The sequence below is a fragment of the Manis javanica genome, chromosome 2, assembly GCF_040802235.1.
Source record: "Manis javanica isolate MJ-LG chromosome 2, MJ_LKY, whole genome shotgun sequence".
In the NCBI taxonomy this organism is placed as follows: Eukaryota; Metazoa; Chordata; class Mammalia; order Pholidota; family Manidae; genus Manis; species Manis javanica.
Genome location: NC_133157.1, coordinates 135,147,041 through 135,168,294, shown reverse-complemented (window position 1 = coordinate 135,168,294; position 21,254 = coordinate 135,147,041). Strand labels below are relative to the sequence as shown.

At 38.2% G+C, this 21,254-nt stretch overlaps 1 protein-coding gene across 4 annotated transcripts in view; it reads left to right on the top strand.

Annotated features, from left to right (window-relative positions):
- PRKDC (protein kinase, DNA-activated, catalytic subunit) overlaps nt 1–21,254 on the top strand; it is a 219,990-nt gene that overhangs the window by 147,613 nt on the left and 51,123 nt on the right. For all 4 annotated transcript variants that reach the window (XR_012128154.1, XR_012128155.1, XM_073229489.1 and 1 more), the window contains 6 exons: nt 11,032–11,144; nt 13,174–13,305; nt 14,195–14,374; nt 17,502–17,707; nt 19,758–19,896; nt 20,733–20,921. Coding sequence is in view for 2 of the 4 variants with exons in the window: in XM_073229489.1 (XP_073085590.1) it covers nt 11,032–11,144; nt 13,174–13,305; nt 14,195–14,374; nt 17,502–17,707; nt 19,758–19,896; nt 20,733–20,921 (959 nt within the window). In the remaining 2 variants the exon portion in view is untranslated. The remainder of the gene's footprint in view (nt 1–11,031; nt 11,145–13,173; nt 13,306–14,194; nt 14,375–17,501; nt 17,708–19,757; nt 19,897–20,732; nt 20,922–21,254) is intronic.

The window sequence follows — 21,254 nt, the reverse complement described above, 5'->3', positions numbered from 1 at the left end:
CTAGCTTATTTCACTGAGCATAATACCCCTAGATCTGTTTATGTTTTTGCAAATGGCAGGATTTCTTTTCATTTTATGGCTGAATAATATTCCTTTCTGTGTATGAACCACATCTTCTTTATCCATTTATCTATTGATGGTTACTTCAGTTGCTTCCAACTCGCAGATATATCTTTCTGGATCAGTGATTTTACTTTCTTTGGGTAAATTCCTAGAAGTGGTATTATTGGGTCAAATGGCATTTATATTTTTAGTTTTTTGAGGAACCTCCATACTGTTTTCCACAGTGGCTGCACCAGTCAACCTTCACTCCAACAGTGTAGGAGCATTCCCATATCTCCACATCCTTGCCAACACTTGTTACTTCTTGTCTTCTGGATATTGGCCGTTCTGACTGGTGTGAGGTGGGTGATACATCATTGTGGTTTTGATTTGAATTTCCCTAATGATTAGCAGTGTGGAGTATCCTTTCACGTGCCCATTGGCCATTGTATTTCTTCTGTGGAGAATGTCTGTTCAGGTCCTCTGCCCAATTTTTAATTGGGTTATTTGTTTTTTGGGTGTCAAAGTATAAGAATTCTTTATGTATTTTGTCTGTTAACCCCTTATCTGAGAAATCATTTATTAATATATAACTCCCATACTGTAGGTTGCCTTTTTGTTCTGCTGATGGTGTCCTTTGCTGTACAGAAGCTGTTTAGTTTGATGTAGTTCCACTTGTTCAATTTTGATTTTGTTCCCTTTGCCCGAGACGTGTCCAGGAAAAAATGCTCTATTTATGTTTAAGAGATTTTTGCCTGTTTTCTTCTAAGAGTTTTATGGTTTCATGTCTTACATTCAAGTCTTTGATCCATTTCTAGTTTACTTTTGTGTATGGAGTTAGGCAGTAATCCAGTTTCATTATCTTCCATGAAGCTGTTCAGCTTTCCCAACACCAGTTATGGAAGAGGCTCTTTGCCCCATTGTATATTCACAGCTCCTTTATCATATATTAACTGACCATATATGCATGTGTTTATATCTGGCTCTGTATTCTATTCCATTGATCTATGGGTCTGTTCTTGTGCCAGTACCATACTATTTTGATTATTATAGCTATGTAGTATAGCTTGATGTCAGAGAGTATAATCTTCCCAGCTTTGTTCTGAGGATTGCTTGGCTATTCTGGGTCTTTTGTGATTCCACATGAATTTTAGGACTATTTGTTCTAGGTTATGAGAAACGTTATTGGTAGTTTGTTAAGGATTGCACTGAATCTGTAAATTGCTTTGGGCAGAATGGCCATTTTGACAATATTCTTCCTATCTATGAGCACAGGATAGATTTCCATTTATTGGTGTCTTAATTTCTCTTACAAGTGTCTCATAGTTTTCGGAGTACAGATCTTTCACTTCCTTGGTTTGGTTTATTCCTAGGTATTTTATTATTTTCGATACAGTTGTAAATGAAATTGTAGTGGGGAGAGTGGGCGTCCTTGTCTGGTCCCTGATCTTAGAGGAAAGGCTTTCAGTTTTTTGCCTTCAGTGTGATCTAACTATGGGTTTGTCATCTATGGCCTTTATTTTATTGAGGTGCATACCCTTTATACCCATTTTGTTGAGAATTTTTATCATGAATGGATATTGAATTTTGTCAAATGTTTTTTAAGCATCTATTGAGATGTTCATGTAGTTTTTATCCTTTTCATTAATGTGATATATGATACATATTGATTGATCAATATTATACTATCCCTGCATCCATGGAACAAATCCTACTTGGTCATGATGGATGATCCTTTTGATGTACTTTTTAATTTGGTTTGTTAGTATGTTGTTGAGGATTTTTGCATCTATATTCATCAGGGGTGTTGGCCTATAATTCTCTCTTTTTTTGTGGTGTTATTGTCTGGTTTTGGTATTAAAGTGATGCTTGCCTCATAGAAAAGGAGGTCATATTGATTGATCAATATTATACTATCCCTGCATCCATGGAACAAATCCTACTTGGTCATGATGGATGATCCTTTTGATGTACTTTTTAATTTGGTTTGTTAGTATGTTGTTGAGGATTTTTGCATCTATATTCATCAGGGGTGTTGGCCTATAATTCTCTCTTTTTTTGTGGTGTTATTGTCTGGTTTTGGTATTAAAGTGATGCTTGCCTCATAGAATGATTTTGGAAGTATTCCCTCCTCTTCTACCTTTTGGAATATTTTAAGAAGGATCGGTATTAGGTCTTCCTTAAATGTTTGGTAGAACTCAGCTGTGAAGCCATCTGTGCCTGAACTTTTGTTTGTTCAGAATATTTTTATTATCAGTACAATTTCATTACTGGTAATTGCTCTATTCAGATTTTCTATTTCTTCTTTGGTCAATTTTGGGAGGTTGTGTTCTTTAAAGAATTTGTCCATTTCTCCTAGGTTGTCCAATTTATTGGCATGTAAATTATCATAGTATTCTCTAATAATTCTTTGTATTTCTCTGGTATCTTTCATGACTATTCCTTCTTTGTTTCTGATTTTGTTTGTGTACTCTTTTTTTCTTGATAAATCTGGTGGTGGTTTATCTGTTTTGTTTATTTTCTCAAAGAAATAGCTCTTGTTTCATTGATTTTTTTCCCTATTGTTTTATTCTTGTCTGTTTTATTTATTCTGCTTTGAACTTTAATGTCCCTCCTTCTACTTACTTTGGGTTTCATTATTTCTTTTCTAGTTTCTTTAATTATGATTTTAGACTGTTATTTGGGATTTTTATTGTTTCTTGAGGCGTGCCTGTATTGCTTTGTACGCCCCTCCTAGAAACACTTTTGCAGTGTCCCACAAATTATGAGCTGCTGAATTTTTGCTTTCATTTGTCTCCATGTATAGCTTGAAATGTTTTTTATTTGGTCATTGATCCAGTGGTTATTTAGAAGCATGCTGTCTAGCCTCCAGGTGTTTGCAGGCTTTTTTGTTTTTTCATTGTGTAATTTATTTCTAGTTTCATACCATTGTGGTCTGAGAAGTTGTTTGATACAGTTTCAATCTTTTAAAATTTATTGAGGCTCTTTTCGTGGCCTAGTTTGTGTTCTATTCTGGAGAATGTTCCATGTACACTTGAGAAGAATGTATATCCTACCGCTTTTGGGTGGAATGTTCTGTAGATGTCTGTTAAGTCCATTTTATCTAATGCATTGTTCAGTGCCTTCATTTCCTTATTTATTTTCTGTCTGGTTGATCTATTGATGTGAGTGGTGTGGTAAAAGTCTCCTAAAATGAATATATCACAATCTATTGTCCCCTTGAATTCTGTTGGTATTTTTTTTTAATATTTAGATGTGCTGTGTTAGGTGCATAGATATTTATAATGGTTCCATACTCTTGTTGGACTGACCCCTTATTATATAATGCCCTTCTTTGTCTCTTGTTACTTTCTTTGTTTTGAAGTCCATTTTGTGTGATATATATACTGCAACTCCTGCTTTTTTGTTCCTATTATTTGCATGAAATGTCTTCTTCCATCCCTTCACTTTCAATCTGTGTATGTGTTTGGGTCTGAAATGAGTCTCTTATAGGCAGCATATAGTTGGATCTTGTTTCTTTATCCATTCTACCCCTTTGTGTCTTATGATTGGTGCATTCAGTCCATTTACATTTAAGGTAATTATGATAGGTATTACTTATTGCCATTTTATTAATTGTCTTCTGTTTGTTTTTATAGTTCTTCTCTTTTTCTTCTCTTATTATTTGGTGATTTTCTTTAGCATTGTGATTGCATCCCTCTTTAAATTTTTTGTCTATTTATTAAAGGCTTTAGGTTTGTGGTTACCAAAGCTTCAAGGATAGCTTCCTGATTCTGTAACAGTCTATATTAAATTGATTACTCTGTTTCAAACACAATCTAAAAGTACTCTTCTTTTTTCTCTACACTTTATGTATTAGATGTCATAAGCTCATTTTTGTGTATCGCTTGACTGATTTTGTGTGTAGTTGGCTTTATTTTATTTTTTTTAAATTTTGTACTTGTTTGGTGATTATTTGGTCCACTACCTTTACTGTGGTTTTATTTTATGATAATCTTGCTGGGCAGAGTATTCTTGGTTGAAGGTCTTTATGTTTTAATACATTAAATATTTCATGCCACTCCCTTCTGGCCTGTAAATTTTCTGCTGGAAAGTCTGCTGATATCCTGATGGGGTTTTTCTTGTAAGTAATCTTTTTTCTCTCTCTGGCTGCTTTCAATACCCTCTGCTTATCCTTAATGCTTGTTATTTTAATGACTATATGCCTTGGTGTTATCTTCCTAGGGTTCCTTCTGAACTAGGGGCTCGCTGAACTAATATGACCTGAGGGTCTGTTTTCTTCCCAGATTGGGGAAGTTTTCAAAAATTATTTCCTCAAAGAGACTTTCTGTCCCTTTGTGTCTCTCTCCTCTTTCTGGTAACCCTATTATGCAAATATTGTTTTGTTTGGATTGGTCACAAAGCTCTCTTATCCTTTCATTCCTAAAAATTCTTTTTTTTCTCTGTTCCTCAGCTTTCTTGTATTTCTGTTCTCTTAATTTCCATCTCATTTTCTCCTCCACTTGCAGCAATCTATTTTCTATTCCCTCCATTGTATATTTCATTACAGTGTGGTATTTTTCAGCTCTGAGTGGTTCTTTTTGGCTCTTGTATCTCTTTGTTGAAGTCCTCCCTAAGATGGTCAATACTTCTCATATCAGTGAGCATATTTATGAATTTTGCTTTGAAATTTTTATCAGGAAGATCGGTGACCTCCATTTCATTTAGCCCTCTTTCTGGTGTCTTATCCTGTAGTTTTGTTTGGATCATATTCCTTTGCCTCTTCATTTTGTCAGGGTTTCTGTATTTCTTCCTTTGTATTAAACGGCTTTGCTATAATTCCTGGTCTAGAGAGTAATAACTTTATGAATAAAGCGTCCTGTGATGCCCAAACACTCAAGAGTCTTTACTCTCCAGTGCCTGCTTCTCCTTTGCGGTGAAGCCCCAGTTGCTGTTGCTGGGCAGTGCATGGGCCTGCCTTTGTGTTTGCCTATAGTGGTCTCAGTCCACTAATGCCAGAAGTTTGCCTTAGCTGGCCTTTTGTGAACAGAGCAGTGGCTTCTGCTGGGATCATTGTGGGCGGGGTCACCCTCGCCTGCTCTGCAGTGGTGGGGAGGCTGTAGGTTTAAACTGATAAGCAGGGCGTTTGCATGGCTCTGGGACAGGGCAGGGCGGCAGTGAGTCCACTGTGGCAGGGAGAAGTGAGGCAGCCAATCATGGGATGCTGTGGCACCAAGTGGCAGATGTCCCCTGGTGGCAGCTTGGTGCACAGCACCAGGCTTGGTCATCCAGAGGATGATGGAGGTCTTGGAGCTGGCTCCTGCAGGTTCCTCCCTTGTTGAGCTGAAACTGGGAGAGTCTCCCTCTGCCCACCAGGCAGCAAAGTCCAACACTGCTGGTTTGAGTCGACTGGTGCACCAGTGGTGCGCAGGGAGGTGCCTCTGGGCTGAGCCGCTAGTGACTGGGATGGAGTATCTGGGACTCCTGAGAGTGCCTGAAGTGTTGGACCAAGGTGGGGCTGGAGAGTATCATTCACTTGCTCTTTCCCCTGCAGAGAGAGCTCCCTCCACCTTTCTCCCTCCCACTACTGGTGAATTTTTCAAACTGCTGCTTCTGTGTTCAGTCTCAGCAGAGTGTGCCTGTCCTACACAAGTGGCTGGAGTCTCAGCCCCCCAGAGTGTTCCACCTGTCCCTGGTGTCAATCCCTGCTAATCACCAGTACCTAATGCAATGTGGACTCCTGCTCTCAGAGCAGATGTCCAGGGCCAGGTGTGCAGAGTTCCTGGGTGCCTGTCCCCTCTCTTCTCTGTTCCTCTTCCTCCCAACTGTGGGCTGGGATGTGGGAAGAAGGGCTTGGGTCCAACTCGATCACAGCTCTGCCACTTTGCCCTTTTCTGTGTGGTCTTCTCTTCTTTGCCAAGTCTAGGTGGTCTGTTCTGCAGTCTTCAGGTCATTCTCAGGTTAGTTGTCTTTGCTATAGTTGCTTCTTTGGTGTGTATGTGGGAGGAGGTTTCCACTTTTCCTTTCTAGTCTGCCATCTTCTTTCTGTCCTCTGGTCTACTTTCTCCTTATTTTTTATGTATCTGTTACAGGTTTTTGGTTTGTGGTTAACATAAGGTTCATATATAGCATCATATATATAGCAGATATTAAATATTAAATCAATGGTCACTTAAGTTTAAACACCTTTACAAAGCACTATATTTTTATTCCATCTGCTTTTAATATATATGATTTCATGATATTCATCTTTTTGTTTTGTGTATTCCTTCACTCAGTTTGGCATATGTAATTGATTTTACTACTATTCTCTTTTGAACTTCATACTTGCTTTATGAGTGATTGAGCTGCTTTCTTTACTGTATGTTTATTTTTACCAGTGGTATTACTTTCCTTCCTATTTCTTGATTCTAGTTATGGCCTGTTCTTTTCTACATAAGAAGTCCTTTTAACATTTCTCCTAAGGCCAGTTTAGTGGTTGGTGAACTCCTTGACCTTTTGTTTGTCTGACAAACTCTTTATCTTTCCTTCAGTTCTAAATGATAACTTTGTTGGGTAGAGTATTCTTGGTTGTATGGTTTTTTTTGTTTGTTTGTTTTCCTCTTACACTTTGAATGTATCATGCCACTCCCTTCTGAAGTTTCTGCTAAATAATAAGCAAATAGCTTATGAGATTTCCCTTGTATGTAACACTCTGCTTTTCTCTTACTGCTTTAAAGAGTCTACTTTTATCTTTGATTTTTGCCATTTGAATTACTATGTGTCTTGGTGTGGACCTCCTTGGGTTCATCTTGTTAAATGTGTTCTCCCAGACCTTGATGTCTATTTCCTTCCCCAGGTTAGGAAAATTTCATCTTATTATTTTTTCAGGTAGGTTTCTGCCCCTTTGTCTCTCTATCCTCCTGGATCCCCTGTTAGTGTGAATACTGTTTCATTTGAAGAGATCTCTTAGCATCTTCTCATTTAAAAAATTTTTTCCTGTTGCTTACCTTGCTTGCTTTCTACTACCTTGTTTTCCAGATCACTGATCTGATCTTCTGCATTCTCTAATCTATTGATTGTCTGCAGTGTATTTTTCATTTCATTTATTGTATTTTTTAGCTCTGATTCTTTTTATATTTTCTATTTCTTTGTTGAAGTTCTCTCTGAGTTCATCTATTCTCTCTAGTGAGCATCTTTATGACTGTTACACTCAATTTTTTATCAGGTGGATTGGTTATCTCTGTTCCATTTAGCAATTTTTTTGGTGTTTTGTCTTATTCTTTTGTTTGGAACATATTCTACCTCCCCATTTTGTCTGGCTCTCTGTGTTTGTTTGTATGTATTAGGTAGGTTGGCTATGTTTCTAGTCTTAAAAACAGTGACCTGATATAGTGTGCATCCTGTGGTACCCAGATGTGCAGTAACCCTTGCTCACCAGAACCAGGCACTCCAGAGGTGTCTCCTGAGTGGGCTGTGTACACACTCCTTTTCCGGCTGAGCCATTACTGCTGTGAGTGGGCTAGTGGGTGAGCTGACCCTCTGCCTGGCTACCAGCAATGGACAGTGGACTACTGCAGTTGTGCTCATTTGCAGGGCTTACTCTCAGTGTAGCTGGCTAAAGCTCAGCACAGCCCCTGCCAGTGCAAGGGTGGATAAGGTTAGCCCTCAGCTTGGCTTCTAGCAGTGGCTGGCCATGACTAATGTGGACATCCTTGTGGGGAGAACTGCCTGAGAGGTCCAGCTCTATCTACTGCAATGTGATACTGAATGCAGCTAGCTCCTGCCCTCCCCACAACAGAGGATGCTCTGGACTGGCATTGGTCCTGGCTAGGGCTGGTTGCCGGGTAAGGGGTAGGGCTTTGGAGGGACAGGGTGAATCCACAGAGGAACACCTAGTGGGCAAGCTGTGCTAGCATGGTGATGGAGAATGTCAGAACTGGCTTCTGCAAGCTTCCGGCCAGCTGGGCTAAGGGAGAGCATGATAAATGGCACCCATCAACCCATCCTTCCCTGAAGAAAGCTCCTGGAGACCCCCACTCCTCTGGTACATGACCCAAAATTAGTCAGTAACTCTCCTTCACATGTAACACAGATGCTTTTCAAACTGCTGCTTCTGTGTCTCAGACTGATTGACACAGCATGCCAGCCCTCCCAGAGTGGAGACTTGGCCTCCCACAGTGTTCTGGCTCTCCTAGAGTAAAGCCCAGCTAATTTTCACAGCCAGGTGATATGGGAGCTATTTTTCCCAGTGCACGTCCCCAGGGCCAGGCATGCTGGGTGTGGGACTTGATGCCCTCATTTTTCCACACCTCTCTCCCTCCCACTTGTGAGCTCCCAAACTATCTCTGCCCATGTACTCTTCTGAATGTGGCCTTTCCTTCATCATTAGCCTTGGAAGGTCTGTTTTGTGGGTTTTCAGCGCAAGTTGTATGATGTGAATTTGCTGCTTCAGTGTGTATATAAGACGAGGTTACCACAATGACCTATTATGCCATTTTCCCAGAATCCCAACCATAATACCTATCCATTGAATTCAATTAATATGTTTGAATCTCCCCTTGTACCTTTGTAGATTTAAAATATTTCACAGACTGTCTTCTTTAGGATATGTATATTTCCTGCTTAAAGAGTAACATTTGTAGGTTTGCAGGTTCATAAGATACAGTAAATTAATACTTACTATGATACTACTTATTACCATTGAAAGGGATTAGCTTAAAAACTTGAAATTGTACCCTAATTAAAATATCACTTTTGCCATTATTTTGTTCATTGCATTTTCCTGTATGAGAGTAATGTGTGCATGTAGTGTTGGAAGGAACAGCAGCCTTCCATACCTATTTCCCATATCCCAGATGAAACAGCTTACATCTTTTAACCAAGTTTTTGGTATTTATCTCTGTATTTCCAAATAGTATTTTTATATTGCTACCTTTTACTTTCAGTATTAGGCATCCTCTTTTAGCTTTGCATGTAGACAGTGAAGATTGGCTCCTTTTGGTCCTTCTCTCCTATCACATACACATGCACACACATTTAAGATGAATTCTTCCTGTGCATTCGTCTTCTGATACAATAATTACATCTTAGTGTTGATTTAATCAATATTCAGTTTCCCCTTACTTCAACTGCATAAATCGTATTTGTGGTTGAGCCTTGAGTGAAACTGTGATTATTTTTCCTTTTTTTTTAAATTGAAGTGTAGTTGACACACAATACTATATTAATTTCAGGTGTATAGCACAGTGAGTTGACAATTACATAATTTTGCCCTTCTTACACAATAATTTTTCCTAGGTATTAATAATTATTTTAGTTTAGAGGCTTAGATTGCTGTGTAATCTCTATATAGTTTTTCCTCTGAGTTGTACAGTTGTTTTCTACTGTGCCCCAACATATAAATGTTTCATCTTCTTAAATCTTCCCTGAAGCCCCTGAGATGTTCTGTTTCAGTTTGCTTGCGCTTGGGGTCTCTGTTCAGCCATAGTCTAGAGACTACCTCCTCATCCTGAGGGTCTGTTTACCTCTGATTCTTCTTCTTTGGTTTATTCCATCTTTTTGCTGGAGCACCTCCTCAACTAGCTTCCTAGGAAAAGGATTCAGAAGCTGTAAGCTTTTCTGATATGTTGATGGCATATATTGCTTTTGATGGTGCTAGTGAATGGTTTAGCTGTGGAATTATGAGTATGAACTCAGAGGTTCTGTACTTTCCAGGGCTGCAGTTGGGAAATCTGAGGTCTCTTGATCCTTTGTAGGAACTGGGTTGTTTGTCTGTGGGTGCTCCGAGGATCTTCTCTTTTAAACCAGTTTTAGGAAATTTACAAAAGTGTCTTTGGTGTAGGTCTGTTTCAGTCCATTTTTCTGGGCACAAGGAGGGCCCTTTCAGACTGCTGACACATTTTCCAGTTTTGAGACTTTTTTGGGGGGTGATTTTGTTGATGATTTCCTCATTTAGGTTTTTTGTTTTGGGAATCCTGTTGCTTGGATATCAGACCTTCTGGATTATCCTCCTAATTTCCTTGTTTTTTTTCCCCCCGTTTTTTGCTCTACGGATGGGAAATAATTTCAGCCTTATGTTCTAACCCTTGCTCTGAAGTTATAATACTACATTTTACATTCTCATGAGTTTTTTGTTCTGAACATTCCTTCAGTGATTGGTCCACAGTTGCAATATCTGCTCTTTAGTTTTCTGATAAATGATCATTAAAAAAATTTTTTCTGGATGGCCTGCTTTCAACAGCTGTTACTTCCCTAGTGTTTATCTTGGTATTTCATCTTTCATGTTTAAGTCTTTCCTCAAAATGTCTCGTGATGTTTGGCCTTTTGCTTGTATTCCCAGGTGGGGCATTTGGCATAGCTGCAGATTGGAAGTGGTGCTGACTAGGTCGATACTGAGCTGTCGGACTGGCCGAGGGCATTAGGACCCCTGCTCTGTGAGCATCTTTGTCTGCTCTTTTGTCCTGGTTAATTGTCCAGCAGCAAATTCTCCAGGCTCTTGCCTGCAGGCTAAAGGCCTGGGTGCCAGCACTTTGGGGGCCAAGTAGGAGGAGGCTTCAGATGCCCATGGTCATGTAGCTAGCTGCTCTGCCTCCAGCTGGTCGGCCTCTTCCATTCATGGGCCTGTGTCCTTTCCCCATGTTCCACACCAGCAGCATGGGAGCTGTGCTTTGAAACCATACTTTGTGCTTCAGCCTCACTTTCCTCCCTTCCTCAGGAGGTGCCTGGTGCTGCCAGGCCCTGGGTCTTTTGAAGTCTTCTCCAAGGTCATTACTTTTTCCCTGTTCTCTCCATCACAGCACAAGGGTCGGGATGAGTTAGTTATACTTTCTGTCCTCTAGCTTCCAGAACTGGTTAGCTGTCTTTTCTTCTTTTCTTCATAGGTTTATGTCATAAAAAAATAAATAAAAGTAAAAAATGGAGAGAAGCAAGCAGTCTCACTTTTAGGGAATTTAAGGGATTCTGGAAAGAAGGTGAAGTAACTGTGTGTCAAATTGGCTGTCTGTAATGAACCTGATTTATATTCTGCAGGTACAAACAGTCGGGCAGAAATACTAAGATTACGCAGACGATTTTTAAAGGACCAAGAAAAGCTCAGTTTGATTTATGCCAGAAAAGGTGTTATTGAACAAAAACGAGAGAAGGTTTGTATCTTTCTTCAAGAATTGATTGGTCAGTAGTATCTGTTTTATGTCAAAGCTTATATACAAAGGAAATAGGCTTCTGTCAGATACTGGTTCTAGTTTTGGTCTCCAAACCAAAACTACAGAAGCAGCATTGTATAAGTTCAGGTTATTTGTGAGCTGAAGTCTTCCCTGATGAATGCAGATGTAAAGGGCATTCATGACTCTCTGGGGAGGTCATGAATGGGCATCTTGGAATGAAGACCTTGGGTCTGTGGGGTGCCCTGGCTCCAGGCACTGCTGGGCCCCATCTCTGCCTTATCTCAGCTTCCTACTACAGCACAGCTTGCTCCTCTCTCTGCACGACTGTTTTTCTCCATGTGGTGGAACCATTACCACCAGTCTTTCCTGAATTTCACATCTGACCACATCAGCTTCTGGGAAGGGATTAGCCTCATTCTCTACCTCAAGGCCAGAACTTTGGCCCACCTTGGGTCAGGGGCACTGCAGGTCCTATAAGCTGGGGTTGGGGGTAGGTGAGGCCACATTCATTACGACAAGCTGCTGTCCTGGAGATACCTGGAAGGGCCACAATGGTGACTCAGAGGGAGGTGTAGACAGGGCTCTCTGTTGAAAACAGGACTCGAGGCACAGTGTGGCCTGGATTAATAGTTAAACATTTCTCAAAATGTGGAAATAATGAATTTATTTAGTCATAGCTTCAACATAACTTATAGATCAGTAATTATGACAAAAATTTCAAGAAAAGAAGACTAGGTTATGAGTTCTTATTCTAATTTAGTTTAAAATTCTTAACCGCTTAACTTCCACATCTGAAATGAAGTGTTTGAATGGTTCCACTGTATCTTCTGTGGAAAGAAAATGTGGTTTTTTTGTTTTCCTCTTGTCTCTGTAAGTACAACTATTCTTTTGAAGACAAGGTTCCAAAATCTGTGTCTCTGGGTTCCCCCACACTCCCTCATGCTGTCCCCACCATTGGAGGGCGCTCTGTGTTGCCCACTCAGAGGAGTATATATGGACTCTTAATTAAACCTTAAACCTAACAGGCATGTCTGAAGGAAATAAGAAGAGTGTCAGCGGAAGGAAGAGAGGAAACCAGGATTGTTGGGTAGAAGTATAAGGAGATATTTGGCCTGCAGCAAAGGTCTTTTAAGTAGTTAGTAAATGTAGAATGGCCTTCTCTGAGACTATACACCCTGACACAGGTGTTTTGGCTTCCGTGGTTGACCACTCATTGGAACACAGGAAGTGATCAGGCATCGGAAGGCCACACACTGTGGTCATGTATTTGTCGGAGCAGTGTGCTAAGGGCCAGGCACCATTCTTGATGCTGGTGGTATGGAGGTGAATGTAATAGGAGCATGGAGCTACAATCCAGTGTTTACGACACATGTCGTGTCAGAAATGAACCAAGTGATGAGCATGTCTTGGGAAGATCATGAACAGAGATGGTGAGGGAAGCCTCTTTGATGATGGACCCATCGACTGAGGTGGGAACTAAGTGATGTGTGAAAAGCTGTAGCAAGACAGTGAGGCAAAGAGATGAGCAGTGCCCATGGCCCTGCAAGGGGTGAGTTGAGGTGATGGAGCAGCAGATGGAAGTCAGCCTGGCCTAGGCCATGAACAGGGCCAGGAGGGGCCAGGTCTTAGAGGGCCTGTGCTGATCACACAGGGCTCAGAGCCAAGGTTTATTCTAGGATTAATTTAAGGGAAATAGGGCCCTCTGATTTGTGGCTTTAAGAAGTTTGAAACCAATTTCTCTGATTTTATAAATATTTCAAATACTTTGTAATAAATGTTTAAATAATCTTTTCACTGTACATCTGATAGTGATTTTTATTTTGGATTTATCACCTACCATAGACTCATAAAGCATAGGGACTAAATCATTTTGGATAAAAATTGTCATTGATTCACCTTTAAAGATGATTCACTTTAAAGATGGGTGCTGACCATTTCACAACTCATGCACTACTGATTTTCTTAAATAAAGATTATAATCTGACTTCTTTGGTTCTAATGATTACAGGAGATGAAGAGTGAGTTAAAAATGAAGCACGATGCCCAGATCATCCTGTACAGAAGTTACCGTCAAGGAGACCTTCCTGACATTCAGATTACATACAGTAGCCTGATCAGCCCCTTGCAAGCTGTGGCCCAGGTTGGTCTGTGAATACTGCATTTTCTATTGGTAGATAATAGTTGTTTAACATTTCCAGGGGTCTACTCTGTGGAAGGAAAAATGGGTGAGGGAAAACTGTATCATAAATGAGGTGTGGAATTGTCCTAAACAGTGGACTTGGTGAAGAGACCTTGTTTCAAATCTTGACTCTGCTGTTTCCTGGCTCTGAAACTTCTTTGACCATGATGAGACTGACAGAGTCATCTAGGAGATAGTCCTGCAGTTGGGGTCCTTGTCAGCTTAATGCTCTGAGCCACAGTATCTTCTATATAAAGTCAGAAGTGAAGTCTGTTTTCTTACCAATAATGTTAGAATGAAATAATATTTTTAAAAATCATTGTAAAACTTAAGGTGTTAAGCCACTTCAGTTTGCTTCTTGTGCAAAATCCTTTTTGGGGGGGATCAGGAAACTATCACATTATCAGTGGGATCAGTATTCTTCCTTTACTGTTAATTCTCTTAATTGCAAAGGAATGGAAATATTTTCCTAAGTCCTGAGGGTATAGAAGTATTGAGAGTGAATGAAGTTTCTAGCTGAATTCTCTGACAGAAACAATATATTTATCCCCTGAAAGCCTGATTTTTTTCCCTTTTACTGAAGTAATTTTTAAAATCAGAGTATTATAATAAATGTAGAGAGAATTATGCTAGGTGCTGAAATATGATGTCTTATATTTTATTGTACTTAAGTTTCAGTACTAATAGTGATTTATTATATAATATTTTATATTTGCAGAGCCCTTTAGTATTTTTAAGCTTTTTATTTAATCTAAATAATTATAGGTGGATAGGAACTTGCAAAAATAGTATATAGTGTGTGAATTACAGCATTTTATCCTAATTTGTCTTTGTTTTGAATATTTTACAGAGAGACCCAATAATTGCAAAACAGCTCTTTGGCAGCTTGTTTTCTGGAATTATAAAAGAGATGGATAAATATAAGACCATGTCTGAAAAAAACAGCATAACTCAAAAGTTGCTCCAGGACTTCAATCATTTTCTTAACACCACTTTCTCTTTCTTTCCACCTTTTGTCTCTTGTATCCAGGTAAAAGTCCATACACACTTCATAAAACATGCATTGTCTGCTTTGCCTTCACATGAGTATGTTACAACTTTGTTTTACAAGTTGGAATAGAAGGTGTCTCACAGAGTAGATGTGTTCTGTTTGGGTTACCTCTTCCCAGATGGGTAGATGTAATATATGTATTTTTTTTTTCAAAAAAATTGTGACAGAATGATCAGAAATCAAACTTGGTATGAAATGCTGTGGTTTCTAATAAGCTGACCCTTCAGTGTTTGGGGTAAACCCTGCCTATAGTTTAGTTGTTTTTCCTTACATATGTGTCATCAAATTCTTTCCCACCTCCTCACTGCCTGCAGGAGATGTTGGTTGATGCAGGCCTGACTTATTCTGAGGGGTGGAAGAGGCACAGATGCCTGCCACTTGGAACTCACATTCTAGTTGGGGTTAGACAATAAACACACTTAAGGTAACGTGAGGTCATGGAACCAACATGATGGAGGGCAGGAGTGACACAAGTAAGTAGGCAGCCTCTTGGTGAGAGTGGGCTACATGGTCCAAGATAGATAGATGGAGTGGTCAGAGAAGGCCTTTCTAAGACATTGCAGGTGAGCAGAGAATTAATATAGGTATACTTCCAGTTACTATTTAAACATACTTATTGGAAAATTACTTTTTCATGTAAGAAACATTGTCTTTGCCATTCAAAGCATGGATCATTACAAAGTCCCTAACAGAATATTTTTTCAATTCATTTTACTATTTTTGTGACTCGTAACTTCTCTAGCATAATTAAAAAATTATATTCTTTAATATCACTTACCTGTAGCTTTGGTTTGCAAACTAATTGGGTAATAATTCCCTGAGATGAAGTACTTAGTTTTTCTGTTTTGTTCTTTTTGATGAAACTGAATATGGTTTCTTTTTACATATTAGTTCTATTTCTGTTTATTTATAATTTACAAGTAGAATTCCTTCATCGTCTTTTACCTGGCTGCTCTAAAGATTAGGTTTGAGAAATGTGTTGAATCAGCCAGTGTTTCAAAATAAGTTTCTCTTTACATTGTGTTCTGAAGTTATTTTTAAAATCTGATTCCCTAGTTTTGCCCCTATATTTATTTTAAAAACTAGTTTTTTTCCATTGTTGTTTAGGAGAGTCACTAACCATCATTAACTAAATAAGCAACTTCCACTCACCCTAGAACTTGCCATTTGGCATTGACCATGGAAAAGACCACCTGAGTGCAAGTCAGTGCTTACAGCTTGCAGCATTTGCTGTTAAGACTTCTCTCTTTAGTTATGTGGTTCATATCTGAAACTACAATTTGTTTTCTCTCCATGGTGTCATAATACATTTGGCATAGCATTCATATGACTTCTTGTTCTTACAAGGATGACTCTCTCCTTGAGGCGCTGTGACTCCACAAGGACTTCCAAAATTAGGTTCTCGTCTGCAGCATATCCTGTATTTGTCAGACTGTCCTAACTATATATATCCTTCAAGCTAGAAGGAAAATACATTCAGCCATTTTTCCATGACACAATTAGTGACCAGCAAACAGACATTAATTTGGTGCTGTGCTTTTATGCTATGTGTTGCTTGTTTGAACTTTATGTAAAATTTTTATTTTTCTTAATGAAAACACTTGTTAAGTGTATTCTATGTGCAGATCTCTTTAAGAACTATGGACTGTTTGAAACAAACTGACCCCTGCCATCACATAAACAGATAAAGGTCCAAACAAGGAATATTGTTATTAATTCCAGTAGATGGTAAACATTTTAAAAATTAGGCTTCATACTTTGTTCTATTTTGGAATTTATAAGAAGTGAAATTGGTTGACCAAAGTTTTTTTTGCTTATCAAATCATTATAAGTAAAAGTATATTGTCAGGATTATACAGAAGAGTCAAACTTCTTGAAAATAGACTTACAGAACTTTTATTTAAATTAAGCACATGTTTACATATAAAGGATGACATCCCAGGAACATTTATTCATTAAAACCATCTTACTGAAAGACTTCTACTGGGCAAATAGGAATAAATCTTAAGCTACATGCAATCAGGGACAACATTATTACCACAGTATCTGGAACATAGAAGGATTCAATAAACATTTATAGAATGAGATAATTACTTGGAAACTTAAAATGTTTATTTAAAAATATTATTATCTTATTCTGGGCTTACTTCTCCAAATCAGAATGGTGTTATCTCAAAATCTGACACCTTGACTAAGAGTCTTTGCTGTGTTATTAACTGAAATAGAATTTTGTTTCAGTTTTCTTTCCTGTATCACTAGTTCCTTTTAAAAGTGACAAACATTTTTGTTTGTTTGCTTGCTTTAGAGAATCTGTATTCTTCCAAGTCCCCTCGTGTAGAGTTTATGTAGCTGACTTAGTGGTAACTTGGTCAGACTTAGCAACTGGTCTGTGCCTGGCCCTGCTGCAAAGGGGGAAGGAAGTGGCTAGTGTGGATGTTGTGGGGGGGTCTGTTTTTTCCAGACATGTGCATGTATGTGCATGCACAGACACACATACATAAGACACACGTGCAGGTTTGTTTCAGTGAAAATGCTATCATACTATTCATAGTGTTCTCTATGTTGATTTGAGGGTTACTTTTTATTATTTTGGTGTATATAGGACTCTAAAATTAGAGTTACAAACTAAAGGTCATATATTAATTCCTGAAATCTTCTATTCAATGCTATTAATTAAGTTGGTCCCTAGGTGGGAAGAAATGGAAAAAAGATGTTGATTAGAATATTGTGGAAGAGTATAATACCTTTTAGTGATTGGATATGAAATCTTTGTGTTTCAGCTGCTTTTTTTTATGAATTCAGGCTAAATATTCCTGGAAATTGCAATTACTGTTTGGATATATAGAATATACATAAAAATCTTCATATCTTGCTGGTGGTTTTCTTGCTTTAAATTAATCCCTGGATTGGAAGTATTAAAAGGTCATTTCCTCCTTTGAGCAAATTGAATATTGGGGAAAATTTGTTAATACAATTACACAAGAGAATCTTTTTGTCACATTACATCAAAACTTTCTTTCATGTTTAGTAAAATGAATTATTCACTTGTAAATATATGGTCAAAGTACCAAAGGCTAAATAGCTCCATGTGTTTGTGGTTTCATAGGAAGTCAGTTGCCAACACCCTGACTTGCTGAGCTTGGACCCCGCTTCTGTCAGTGCTGGCTGCCTGGCCAGTTTGCAGCAGCCTGTGGGTGTCCGCCTTCTTGAGGAGGCTCTGCTCCACCTGGTGCCACAGGAACCTTCTGCCAAGCGATTTCGGGGGAGATCCTGCCTGTCTGCTGATGTTGTCAGATGGATGGAACTTGCTAAGTAAGTTCTGTGATCCTGACAGTGTTGGGAAACAGTGAACTTGACCGAAATAATACAGAAAAATCTTGGTGTCATTTGGCAGAAAATGAGCAAATTAAGTTGATAGTAACACTTCTATAAAATTCTTTGAAAAATCTTTCAGACTCATTCCATGAGTCAAGAATAGTTGTCATGACAAGGAATATCTTGTTCAAGGAAAGAGAATGCCTGCCAAGTTCAGTTTCCTGTAAAGTGTGGCTATAACCTATAGTTTCTAGTATTGTTTATGTTGTTTTTGCTGCTTTGCTAAACTGAAGAGGATGATTTATTATTTTTGGCAGGACTCAAACTTCTGAAAATAATTCAACCCTATTAGTTTATTTGGAAGAAACACATTCCATTTTGTTATTACACCATTTTGCCTTATGTCTGATTCTTCTCTTACCTGTGGTTTCATTCTAAGAAAGCCAGTGCATGTCTGATTCTGAGAGGGATGTTAGATTAGGTTGAAAGTAAATTTGTGTTTGATTTTATAGCAATGATTTTTAGATCTCCAGGTTCTAGAAAAGAGAGTAAAGGTAAGGGGGAAGAATCCTTGCACTTTCCCCTGTGTTATAGTCATTTAAGTGAGCACTGTTGGTGAGTAAGGCATTGTGTCAGGTGCTGAGAATTAAAATACAAATTAGACATTTCTCACAGACTTACAAAACTAGCCTTTCAGTAGGAAGTGTGTGTACTACATGTGTAAGTAACCATAATGTGAAGTAGGAGGTGGGGAGTTCTCTGGGAGGCAGTTCAGAGAGTGCATCTTGGCCTCCACTGATGGTAGCCGGGAGCCATTTATCCTGTGGTTTCAGATACCTAAGTGAACAGTAACACTTTGTATAGTTAGTATTGTCAGGGAGTGAGAAACTCATGCAACGTGTATTTGCTGGGTAGAGGAAGCACACAACTTTTAAGGGCCTAAACTTTAAACACTTTTTTTGTAACTTTACTATACTTCTTCATACTTCTGTAGATATTTTTGTATTCATTTCAAATAGAATTTAGAGCATAATCTAGACTTTTCTTGAAATATCATAGTTATTATTTTGATATGTTATAGTGAAACTAGTCCCAGGATCTTGGGGCCCGTGTAGGGTGGATGTGGGACTGATCTCTGCCGAGTTCCTGGAAAATGTTTGTAGCTCTCATCTGCTTTGGCTCTTGGGCCATGAGCTATCATCCTACCTCCCATCCCCTCTGCCTCTGATTATTACCGTTCACCACTATATGGACAGGGCAACAAGAGCTACATCCATTATCTAAATGTGGAATTGGTAGGTTCTGAGAGCCACTGGGGCTCTTTTCATTTAATAAATACATGAGATTTCATACCTGGGAAGGGTCCAAAGTATGAGACAACCAAAAGGAAGAGGTCCTCAGATAGCTGGCCAGCTGACTGCACGTTTAGGAAGAGATGACATTTGTGTTGAAATGTAAAAGATGGAAGGAAAGTGTCCAAGGGGAAGGGAACAAACTTATTAAATACTTAACTTAAGAATATCTTAAAGCAGGAAGCTTGATCTGAAGCAGACTTTTGTCATTGTGAAGAGATGAGTGAATCCTCTAGCAAATATTAAAGCCATAAGAACATTACCTGTCAATGGAATAGAGATGTTCTATAGAATATGAATTGAGACATAGTATCATAACCAGGATTGATTTTTACTTGCTTCTGGGTCCTTGACTACATTCCAAATTTTAGGGCTACAGGATTCCAAATAGGTTACCCACAGATATGTGCAATGTTACTGTAATGAATTAACAGGAAAGAGGCTTATTTAATGAGATAATTTATACATTGTAAGCCTATGATATATTCAGATTTCACTTTAAATGCATCTTAGAATAATTTCTGCCTTCTCTACAACTAAGTTCATAAAACCTCATGGAAAATACAAAATTTTTAAGATTTCATATTATTGCAAAAAGTAAGATATATCCTTTTTAGTTAATGTAAAGTTGGAATAAATACCTCAAAAATATTGAGCATTCACTGATTTGGACTTTTTTCTGGTTTGTTTTATAGACTGTATAGATCAATTGGAGAATATGATGTCCTCCGTGGTATTTTTAGCAGTGAGATAGGAACAAAGCAAGTCACTCAGAATGCATTATTAGCAGAAGCAAAAAGTAATTACTTCGAAGCTGCTAAGCAGTATAATGAGGTAAAGTTGATCTTTAGCCAAGTATGTCAGTTACTTAAATACTTTTGTTCTCTGAATGAAAAAACTGTTGGCTTAACAATTTAGAGCTTCATAATGATTCAACTTCATTTCTTAGATTTTACACAAAGATTAGTAGTAGAGAATGGTTTGTAATAACCAAATGTGGAATAATTATTGTTGTACCTCTTATTTGTTTTTAAGAGAACATCACTGAATAAAAGAGAATTACCAACTACTATAAAACCATAAGATGTTACTTAATAGCTGCTATTATTATATAATTTCTATTTGAGTGTATTGTTTCCCTTTAGTAAGTAAAAAACTTATAGAGGTAGGTAAGAATTGGTTTTGTGAAGATGACTATAAGTCTAATTTTGTACATTTTGTGTTTTCAGTTGCAAGTGTACTTGTCTAGCAAATAGTTGAAACCTGTGAGACTCTTGAATGAGCCACCCAAGTTGTAAAATTCTCTGCAGTGTTCAATAAATGTCCTATTTTCTAATTTTCATTCCAAGACTTTATAAGTAATAACAGTATTGATTTAAATCAAATTATGAGTCATTTAAATTCTTCAGTTTATTAATTGGCTTCATTAGTAAGTTTTTCAGAGAAATTGTTTCCTCTTGGTTAGGGTTTTTATTTATATTCATTTGTTACTATAAGATTCCTTTTGGTTTTTCTTCCATTCAACATTACTCTATTTTCCCTTTTCTCTCCTCTTGTCATAAATTCATAAATCAGATTATTGAATGCTGCTAACACTACCCACAGTACAATGTCTTCATTTATATTCTTTCCAACTTTGAAAAATAATTTTGAGAACTTTTCTTTGCCAGGCTCTGAATAAACAAGAATGGGTGGACGGTGAGCCTACAAAAGCCGAGAAGGATTTTTGGGAACTTGCATCCCTCGACTGTTACAACCAAGTTGCTGAGTGGAAATCCCTGGCATACTGCTCCATAGTCTGTGTTGACAGTCAGAACCCTCCAGATCTAAGTAAAATGTGGAGTGAACCATTTTATCAGGTGGGTAGAATTATTTGTGAGATCACTGAAATAAATAGGTGTTTTCTAATGAATGAAACTGTTTAAAACTTCAAAAACAAGGTAGTCGTAAAGCATTAGGATACTTCTATCACCTGATTCCCCCACAAACTACATAGTGTTGGTAAATATTTTACCACTTTTATCTAACCCTTTCAAAGTAAATGGGATACACTTAGAAAGAAATGTTAACAACGCTGGTATGACGACATAAAGTATTTCCTGTTGTCTGAGCTCTGGATCACACATTGCACACAGGCCCACCACAACTCCGAGAGCAAGGTGTCTCTCCCACACAGGGTCCCGACTCCTGGA